General features: G+C 39.7%; 1 protein-coding gene across 3 annotated transcripts in view; it reads left to right on the plus strand.

The window, feature by feature from the left end:
* DAPL1 (death associated protein like 1) overlaps positions 1-9,714 on the plus strand; it is a 30,446-nt gene extending 20,732 nt beyond the window's left edge. The window contains exons 4-5 of one of the 3 annotated variants that reach the window (XR_016019601.1): positions 1,738-1,873; positions 9,613-9,714. Coding sequence is in view for 2 of the 3 variants with exons in the window: in XM_019727208.3 (XP_019582767.1) it covers positions 524-640 (117 nt within the window). In the remaining variant the exon portion in view is untranslated. Of the gene's footprint in view, positions 1-523; positions 808-1,737 lie in introns of those variants that run through there. The other 2 variants (XM_088793918.1, XM_019727208.3) reach the window with 2 other exon arrangements.
* Positions 9,715-11,214: the final 1,500 nt, after the last annotated feature.

Consider the following 11,214-nt stretch of genomic DNA (forward strand, 5'->3'; position numbering starts at 1 on the left):
AAAAAGAGCAATTTCACTTTTGTTACAACCTAAGAAATAACACTAACTCTTCCTAACTTCTTTCAGAGGTTCTTTATTCCTGATCTTTTGACAGTGGAGGGGTTTCCCCCCTCAAAACCTTTTCCACTGTTCCCATAGCCTTAGAATATGGTGATCCGTATATGCACACTGGTGCCAGAATAATTGCTAATGTTATAGGACTGATGCAGAAATAATTAACCATTCCTACCTTTTAACATGTCGCTTCAAAACATGGATATTAATGCACGTATACATTATGTATATTGTCTTCATATATTTTATAATTTTACAGATTAGAGACAAACTAATAAGGGAAAACCCAGGTTAACACATGCACCCACGGGTCCAGAGCTGGAAGTGGCAGGGAAAAAAGAAATATTATCAAAGAAGTAAACAAAATTGTGAAATGCCCCTAAACAACTGTATTGCCTTCTACTACTTTAATACTTCATAGCCAGAAAGATTCAATATGCTTATTTTTTTCTTTCTTTCTCACATTTAGCTCAGCCATAAATTTCCAGCAGTAGTGCACATGGCACATCAAAAACCCAGACCTGCTCTGGAGAAGGTCACTCCACTGAAAAGGATCTACATTATTCAACAGCCTCGAAAATGTTAAGCTGGGACGTAAAACACAGCCATCTGGCCAACTGCCTCGAACATCTGACAGCTTAGCAAAAGGACCAAAAGTGTCCATAGGCCTAGTGTACTTGCTTGGTAAATCAAACAGCTTTTGTATCTTCTCTTTCAACTATAGATAATAAAGTACTTGAAATTGTAAATGCACTGCATACTTAGGCCTCGTTTTTGGCCCAGGGCAAAATCCCATTGATATTTACATAGGAGATTCTGTTGAATAAGTGGAGAATCCGGAATACTTGACTATTCTATCCCACGTCTCTGGGCAAGCTCTCATCTCCTTGATGCCGACCCTGAGTTGTTCTACCTACAGCGAGCTCCCCTTGCCAGCAAAGATTAGAGAGGCGTATACTCAGCTTTGCAAAGGCCAATATTCTATGCAAACATGGAGAGTTATTCTCAGTGTGTTTGTCTTAAGACGCTCAAGTTTTCACTTGAGGTGAAATGTTTTTTCCAGTTTCACACATAAATACATAATTTGTTTTGAAGGTTTAGTGAGGGAAAATGAAAACATTAGATATACTACAAACATATTCTCTTCTGCAAACGAAGCAGGGTGGGAGGTTGAATTTAGGTTCAGGGGAAGATTTGCTGAGGGCGTCCCAGAAAGTTCATGCTCTACAACTGAGGGGATCATGATGACAGGGCATTATGGTTGGGGTAGAAAGTTGATTTTAATTGGAGGAGGGAGAGAAAGTGTTGCCATAGCTAAACCTACTCTAGCTCGCCTACCGTCCACAACACATGCGTGCACACGTACATGCTCTCTTCATATACTCACATATAAATAACCAAAGGGATCCTCAGGTGATGGTAAGGGACAGCCCCATTCTGTTTCCACAGAGATTAGCTGTCACTCAGAGTCCACCATTTTGTACCTCTAATTAATAATGCTATCTGACAGTCCACACTTCTCTGTACCCGAGAATGGAGTCAGCACGCTCGTCCATCATTTTACAGGTTGACAATCCTTGAAGTATGACCTGGTGCCAAGCCTGTCTCTGATTCCTGGCTAAGTCCCTGTGGTCATAATGATGCATCCCACCCCCTCCCCTGTGTTATTTGGTTCTTTTTCAGGAGGAAGAGAATTGTTTGAGACAATACCAAGCCTCAGTCAACGACAGCATGAGTCAATAAGACAGTCCTAACCATCCCACTTTGGCTTATCTCAGTTCCCAGTCTCTGGGACTATTGTCAGGAATATTCCAGAAAGGTAAGTGTGACAAGGCAAATAAATGCACAGAAGTTCAAGGTCAGCCACCACTTCCCCAGGGGATAGTAGCAAAGGATAAGCCAGGCCGTGGGTGCTAGCTGGACCATTGAACTGAGATTAGGAGATTGAGGTTCTACGTCTGATCCTTGTCAAACAAGCATAATAACATCTGACTCCCCAGATGAACCTTCCCTGTGGCATACTGGGAAGAACACCAAATAGGTAATGAGATTTGTAATAAGCCATTTAAAGAGTAGTGAGAGCAAGGGGGTGCTAGGATGACTATTCTAGAAGCTGCCAGACCCACAGTAGTAGGAGAACTATAAGAGATGGTATAAACTGAGGCTAGAATAGAAATTCAAGGGAAAGCTGAAGATTTGAGCTAGAATGAAGCAGGAAGGAAACTGGGGAGGAAGATAAGGGAAATGGGAAGCGGAGATGGCAGCACGGCGACATTTGACTTTCCTGAGGATGAAGGTGAAGGCTAACCACCCAAAGGAAGTTAGAAGAAAAGAAGGAGCCATTGTCTCTGTCTGGAGATGGAAGATGTATCACAGGGGGAGAGAGGCTGCTGGAAGGGAGACTCTGCAGTGAGGAGCCCAATATTCATTTAGGCCCACAACTGTAGCCATTTAAGTCACCAAATCATAGAAGTAAGAAGTTTGGTGTAAACTTCAGAAATGAAAGGAAATTGGAATTATCTTGGAGAATGTATCATAAGAAAAAAGAATAGGCCAATTAGAGAACTTTCTGGTGACATGGCCGCACATATAGGAAGCCAAAGGGGCTGTTGTTCCTTCTCTGTCCTGAGGAACAAGCCTTTCATGGATGTGCTGTGGCTCCACTCAGAAGCCCCCTATGATGTGTTCACAGGTCCAGCAAAAGCCATGGCTGGGGCAGGGGTTGTCAGTGCAGGCAGGCATGAGTATGGGTTCTTTGGCAGATCCTTTTTTTTGAGCTCATTTCATTTCAGTGTAGGAGACTCTGTGCGAGGCACCAGGACACAAAGATGAGTAAGACACTGCTCCTGCCAACCAGGAGCTCTTAGACCAAAAGGAAATAAGCATGCCAGCAAATCAATACAAAGAGCAAGTTTAGAAATGACTTGGTGGGAGGTGGGGAACATGCTAGAGAAGAGGCTCATGAAATCACCTGAGGGTCATGTACAGTCAAAAACAATGTGTTGACTGTGGAGATCACTAACCCACATGCAGATCTTATTTCTTTTTTTCAATTATTTTTCTTTCAATTTTTTTATGTTGGGGTGGTGGATTTGACAGTATTTTTATTTTCTACTTTCTTTAGTCCTCTACTTTTCAAGTTTTTGGTTTTTTTTTTAAATATAGTTTCCTACTACAAACAGAAAAAGTCATTTTAAAGAAACAAGAAGTGATGTAATAAAGAAATATATGAATAAAGTGAGTGTTTTTTTCCCTTCACATCCATGTCTTAAAATCACAGAAACTTGAGATTAGCAAGGTCCTAAAAGAGCTACATGCAGATCTTTAATAAGCAAACTTTAATTAAGCTTTTTATTATGGAAATTTAAATACACACAAAAGTCAGGTGAATATTATACCTTCAGGTACCCATCACAGAGCTTCAAGAATGTGGCCAAACTTGTTTTATCTATAGCATCCAGCCCCCCACTTCCTCTTTCTCTTACCTCTTTCCTTCTGGATTATTTTGGATCAAATCCCAAACATCATAGAAACACTTCAGTATGTGAGCTCCAAGAGATAAGCATTTGTGTGTGTGTGCACTCTATCTAGCTCTATCTTTGTGTCTGTTTCTCCCTCTGTAAACTGAATTTTACAAATATTGTGGAGCAAAAGGGAGTATTTATGTAAACCATCCAAGAATATTTAATCATAAAATGGAGACTGGCATTGCGTTGCTAGCCACAAGTGCCAGAAACCAAAACCAAAACAAAACACACACACACACACACCCCTAAGCCAGTAACACCCACAGAAATGACTGCTGGAAATTTTGAGAAAGCAGGGGAGGTAGAAAATAAAGATGGCTTTCAGGCTGAAAGAAAGGAAAAGGTAAACATGAATTTGGTGGCAGTCAATACGAGGTATAGGAAGAAAACTCTAGAGAAAATTATTTCTTGCTGAGGAAAAGGATATAGAGAACACTTAAAAATAGCTAGTTCTGAGATCACGCAAAAGAAATGGGGTTAAATAGGAACAAAAGAAGATAAATTAATCTCAGGAAAAATGGAAACAAACATTTATCAGGTTCCTTCTGTGTGATAGGCTTTCTTTAGATGGAACCCAAGTCCAAGGAGGATATGGCTGGCATTTGGTGCACATTACAAGGTGTGATCAAATACGGTGAATGTTTACATTAAAAAAAGCTTATAACAGTAAGACACAATCCCCCTCAAAATACCCCCGCTCACTTAGAACACACTTATCCTATTGTTCTTGCGTCTTTCTGCAGTTCTGGAAGTCCTCTTTCGTGAGTGTCGTACATGTACTTCTTCCACTACTTCCCATTGTCCCCCCAACCCAGGAGTTTGTTCACTGCTCATAGCACCCTGGGCACTCCCCATTCCTCACGCCATCTTACTGGATGCTTTCCCCATCCTAGTCTCCCTTTCCTCACTTTTCTCCTCTCCCCCTCCTCCTCATTTCTGTTCGGTTCCAAATCAGAAATTAGTATTTCTTGGTTTGTCTTGACACCTGGAAAACCACATCTTCAGGGAGTCACCTTACCCCAAAATAGTCTCCCTGACGCCAGCTGTCAGGATGTGAACATTTTTATCCAAATATGATAGAATGGGTGCATGGTTAATTAATTAAATAGATAGAGCAAAGTGACAGAGAACCTGAGCCAAGAAAAATGAGGAGCCAAACGAAAAAGATGAGAACTTTCAAAGAAAATTTGAAGGGCTGAAAGAAAAACACACAAAAAAAATTAGGGCGAGCAGAGATTCAACTAAAAATACATAATAGAGATAGAATTTTGAACATAATTTTGCATATCATATTTCATGAAATCCTTGCAAGAATCAAGAGAGATGGTAGCTATCATCCCATTGTACAGAAGAGAAAAATGAGCCTCAGAGAAATTAAGAGGTTCCCAAGGTTTTATAGCTTATTACATGAGGAACTTCTCTAGGAATCTTACTCCCAAATCTAGAGCTGTCTCCGTTACCCATGAGAACACAGGCTGGAGCCAAAGCTTAGAAATCTCAATAAAAGAGAAGATCTGGATGGAGTAGTGTTTACTTAAGAAATAGAGCTGAATTTGAAGAGAGAAATCTGCGTGTGAAAGGACTGGCTTGGGACGAAATTCCTCAATAGGGGAAGAGCCATTCAAGTTCAGATTTTCAGATTTTTGTTTGAAACACGCAATATGGAAGCTTGAACAAGCATGGAAGTGAACCAAGTTGGGAGAAAAGTTGCAATTTATAGATATGAACTCTGAAAAGGATGCCTCCCCTGTGTACAGCAAAAGGCATGAGTTGAGGCTGGGGGAGATGTCAAGTGCATCTTGGGAAAGGAGCCACGGCAGTGGATAAACAAAAGGTGACCTCTGCTGTGAAGTATTTTTTATCAGCCTGTAAGATGTGGTAACAGAGATGTGAATGCTTGCTACCAGGGATTTCCAAGTCAATCTAAATAATTGCAAAAGCATATTTTGAATGACCTGTATGCCTGACTTATGAACAGGCATGCCACAGGGCTTAGGCTCAAGATTGCACTGGTGGTTTCAACCCTACTGGAGTCAATCCCATCACTACTAAAATTACCAGAGACATGTGAGAAAAGAAAAGAGGAAGACAACACATAAATGTGCCTCGTGAATAAAAGTTTCAGGATAGTTTGAAGAGGAAAGAAAAATGAAAGAATTGAGTCATCATAGGCTTGCTAAAGTCAAGAAACTGTCCAAATTAGTCAAAACCATATCTATATTAAAAGCAAAATTTATTATAAATAAAATAGGTTAACTGTTTGGGTCCAGAAGGATTTTTTTTTTTAAAGGTCTAACAATTGTTCGGGTTTAAGAATCGTTAGATTGGCGAGAGGGATATTTATTCAGGGCAGATGCCAGCCATTTAAAAGTAGTAGGATTGAGAGCATCGCAAGCAAAAATTCTAGACGTGAAATGTAAAGTGAAAGGTTTTATTTCTATTCATGTAATGGTAGAGATTGAGATTAATTTCTTAAAACATAGGGAACTCGGTAAAGAAGTGAGGAACTGAAGTTGTTCTCCCTGAAGATTTCAGAATAATGGAACATTTGAAAAAATGACATAAAAGGAGCTTTCCAAAGGAATATAGCCAAAGGCTTTCTATAATAAAATAGATATTGCCACAGAAGCATTTAAGAGCGAGCACAGACAGAAAACCAAGGTGAAGACACTGGGGCAGAAATAGCAAAATCAAAGAACAGATGAAACAGAAGGGAGGTGAGAAGAGCAGAAGAAGGTCAGGCAAGAACAAAAACACTCCCTTCAGAAATCTGAGGTCTATAGGAAAAGAAAGATTGTTGCAAGATTAAAATGGGCAGAATAAGGCACCAAACAAGAGACTAGATATAATGGAAAGGTTTAACCGAACGTATCAAGTGCAAGGAAAGATTGAGCAATGAGCTTGGCTGAGGGCTGATGAAGAAACAAACGATCTGACAGAGGACATCGTGGGTCAAATGGTTCAAAGAGAGCCGGATTTTGAAGCAAGGAAGCAGTCGGGCCGGCAGACATGCTGCTTAGTTCTACCAGGCTTTTAAGAACTGAGCAAACCGCTGTTTTCCATGGCAGACGATGGAGAGGACAGTGAAGTGACCTGTACAGTGAAACAAAGAGTTCGTGATCATATTTTTAAAAGGAAAAAAGGTAACTAGATTTTTTCCTTTTCAAAGGTAACGTTGGGAACTAGACGCCACTCTCTTTATAAGCATGGAGTAGGAGGCTTTGGGAGGAAAATTTCCACAATATAATGGAATACTCAACAAAGTAAAAAAAGAAAAAAAAAGTCTGGAAAGGTGTGAAATCACAAAACAGGCCAGGAGCTTAGCTAAATGACAATGAGAGTGGAAGTGGGAGAGGATGGGTGGTACCTTGGTCACACAAGAAACTGTAAAAAAATGATCTTTGCTATGCCTGCATGGACTGGCCGCTTCACCTCCCTTCACTGTAGCACTGAAACACACCAAAGAGAGGAGCTGGGGTAGGATTTATCAGTCTATTTTTATCATGCAAGAATGAAGGTCCAATATTGGCACATCTGATTTTTTTCCAAAAGCAATCTGAAATATGGTTGTGCGTGAAATCTCCTGATTTTTGTATATTGATTCAACTTTTTATTTTTTTTTACTGTGCCCTGTGCAGACCAAACGACTCCAGCCTGCAGGTTGGATCTGGCCTAAGGACCACCATTTTATACAAGCTGTGGTTTTCACCTGAGGTCGGCCCAATGATCTGAAGTTCCTGATGACCTGGGGGATGGAAGAGTAGGGCTTGCGGTGGGGGTGCAGGAAAAGAAGTTACCACAAGGAGAATTCAGCTGAAAGCAGGATGCAAAGGAAAAAGGGAACAGCTTACTTCAGGCAGAGGCCTGCTTTAGTTTCCTCCGGTGATATCACCCTGAGTTATAGAAGGTTTGTGCCAGGACTGACAAAGTACAATACAAGGTCATGACAATGAAAAACCAGGGAAATCTGATAATATTAATGGTATGGACAGATGAAGAGGGTAGGCCCATGAGGATTTTTACTTCAATTTTAGAGGGTGTAGAATAGTATAATAGCTATCGTTTGTTGAGAATTTACTGCATGCCAGGGACCTTCCATTATATCTAATTTCTAATATTTACAACAACCCATTTTGCAGATGCTGAATGTGTTGTTCAGAGAGGTTTAGACCCAAAACATCCCAGGCCTTTATTTATACTTTTCCTTTGACGTGGAGAGCCCTAGTCTTTTTTGCCAAGATATTCACTGCAACATTATTTATAGCATTAAAAAAAAAAAAAAAAAAAAAAAAAGACAACCAGTGCTAGGTATATACCCAAGAAATAAAAACATATGTCCACACAAACACTTGTACACAAATGTTCATATCAGCATCATTCATTGTAGCAAAAAACAAAACAACCCAAATGTCCATTTACCGATGAATGGGTAAACAAGGTATAGTATATCCATACGCTAGAATATTATTTGGCAAATGAGGTACTGATTCATGGCAGAACATGGATAAATCTTGACAACGTTATGCTAAGTGAAAGAAGCCAGTCACAAAGAGCCACATATTGTATAACTCCATTTATATGAAATGTCAAAATAGGCAAATTTGTAAGCACAGAAAGTAGATTCGGGGTTGCCTAGGGCTGGCGGGAGTGGAGAGGCTTGGGGGTGGCAACTAATGGGTATGGGTTTCTTTTAGGAGTGGTGAATATGTTCTAACATTGATTGTATTTATGGTTACACAACTATGAAAATACTAAAAATCATGAACTGTATACTTACATAGGTGAATTGTGTGCTCTATAAATTATCTCAAAAAAAACTGTTAACCAAAACAGAGAGAGAGAGAGAAATTGGTTTTGAACCATCAGTCATGTGTTATGAAGTACATAAAGAAGGTAATGAGGGTTGGCACTGTTTTTATATTCTAGCTCCCTCACCTAGCAAAGCTGGGGCCCCTGCCCTCTGTGTTGGGGCCTGGCTCTGCCCCCAGCCTTCCACTAAGCAGGGCAGCTCCAAATATACTCTTGGCACTTGGACCAGAGCTAGAAACAGTAACAAGTGACAGGTATCACATACTCATTTCATATGCTGTATCTCATTTACTTCCCACGACAGCCCTGTGAGAAGGGTATTGTTATCATTTCCCTTGGAAGAAAGAGGAAATATTTAGTCAGGTTATATCATTTGCTAAAGTGTGAAACTAGGAAGTTGTAGAGCCAGAGTGCAAACCCCAGGAGCCTGATGTCTCAGCCAAGATTTTTAACTACAAGGCTCCAGAGGCCAGCGAGTTCCTAAGACTAGGACATCACATCCTCAGACACCGTTAGTGGGATTGGAAATTGGTGCTCTCCTTCTGGAGGTTAATGTGGCAGGATATGTAAAAAATCATAAAAAGAGGCATAATTTTTTTGACCCACCAACCCCACTCTAGAAATTTATTCTACAGAAATCATTGGACACAGTGACAAAGATATACATAAAAATAAGAATTTTCATCAAGGTGTTATATAAACACTAATAGGCCAAAAAAAAAAAAAGTAAGAAAAATCCACAGAGGATTGGTTAAATTCCAGCACAACACATCCCTCTGCCATGGTGGCTGAGCTCAGGAAAGGCGTGGAGCAGCTGGGGAAGACAGAAGGGGTAAGAATAATAGGTGAGTAGGGGGGAAGGCTACTCCCCAAAACCAGGTCATAAATCCCAGCCTAGGCCGACATGTGTCACAATCAGGAAAATCACCTCTTTTCCACCCTCCAAGTCTTCACAAGGATTGTATTACTGACAGAACCATTCTTCAATGTTGTTTACCCGAAACATGACATCTGACATGAATGTGTGTGTGGAATGCTTCTGAAATACAGGGGGGAAAATTAGGCCTTGGGCTTCAAAATATTATCTCCAAGTAGGTTGAAGCAGCTGTATGAGACTCTTAATTGTCTGACAAAGCCATAGGGGTTGGGGGCAAGGCCAGCCCCTTTCCTTAGACCTCTCAGGCTTATTGCCACACTCATATTTCTCCTCTTTCTCCAACAGGAGGAAGCTCGGCTTTGAGTCAGGAACAAAAAAGGAAGGTCTGGAGCTGGACCACATTTACCACTGTTGTAGAGGGAAGCAAACAAATGGATTTAAAACAAGGTATAATTTATTATTTTTAAATTACTTTTAGACAAAGCGTAATTGAGGAATCTTCTTCCAACCCCATTATTGAACTAGAATGGGAACATGTACAACTTTTTTATTTAGGACTTTGGGAAAGCTACAGGCTTTTAGAAATGAAGGGCTTGATTTGTACCAAAAGGAAGAGGAAAACAATCTTCTGAAGCTGACTGATGAGTGTGATCTGGAGTGTTTGATGATCTCCATACTGTCACGCTGCATTGCCTTCCTCACCTATAACAGGAGATTGACCAGGGGTCCTTTTGTACAATACTTAAATGAAGATGGGCCTTATGTTTCGGGAACATTTCTTTCCTCCAGAAGACTCTCTTGTTCATATTCACCATAAATTCATGAAATTGATAACGGTACTATAGTTATATTTTTAGGAAATACGTACTGAAACATTGAGAGGTAGAGGGTCATGAACCTCGGAAGTTCAGGCACAAATGAGTGATAGATGATAGATAGATAGATAGATAGATAGATAGATAGATAGATAGATAGATAGATAGATGATAGATAGATAGATAGATAGATAGATAGATAGATAGATAGATAGATAGATAGATACAAAAATGATAGATAGTGCATATGGGATAAAATGTTAATAGGTTAATTCCATAAAGGGCACACATTATCTCCTTTGTGCTATTTTTATTTTTGTATTTTTTTTAAATTTGAAATCATCTCTAAATCAAGTGTTAAAAAAGACTCTAGGCCAGAGACTAAGAATACACTGTTGCTTCTCACATCACGCTGGGACTATTTCTGACCTACATCTGGTATTACTTTATTTTTTATAATTATTCTAAATAGATGACGTATTTACTATATGATTGAAAAATCTGAACGCTATAAAAATGTAGGTAATGTGAAATATCACTCCCACACCATCCACATCCACTCAGTTACCTGTCACATCCTGCAGATAACCATACTTATTAGCTTCTAATGTATCTTTCCAGTGATTATTTATGCAAATATGAGTATATAATTCCCCTTTTCTTAGTAGGATATGCTGTACACACTATTCTGTGCTTTGCTTTGGTGGCATAGCAGTCTATCGTGCAGATCTCTCCATTCTGATATTTCTCTAGGATGCTCTCTCCTAGAAATGGATATAATAGTTGCTTCCTTTACTTACACAGAATGTATACCCACCCCTAATACTTGGTGATGGGTTAAATTAAATGTGCTTTGAATTTATATTTCACAGCTGAGTAGAAAAGGCAACTTCTAGGTTGTCAAAGGTCAAATTCAAAATGTCTAGACACTTTCTTGACTATTCTGATCAGTTTTGAACATCAAGGAACAATAAAACTTCAGTCATTTTTCTTGCAAGAACACCAAGAAGAGGGGTTGAGTTTCTCACATTTTCATTGTTCCTTCTTAAAATACCTCACTTTGAGAATTTTCAGACTATATTTGTTTTGCGTTCCTGCTCTTTACTATACATGGCTATAGCCCAGAGCCATC

This window comes from Rhinolophus sinicus, chromosome 17 (genome assembly GCF_057876585.1).
Source record: "Rhinolophus sinicus isolate RSI-liver-muscle chromosome 17, RSI-T2T, whole genome shotgun sequence".
In the NCBI taxonomy this organism is placed as follows: Eukaryota; Metazoa; Chordata; class Mammalia; order Chiroptera; family Rhinolophidae; genus Rhinolophus; species Rhinolophus sinicus.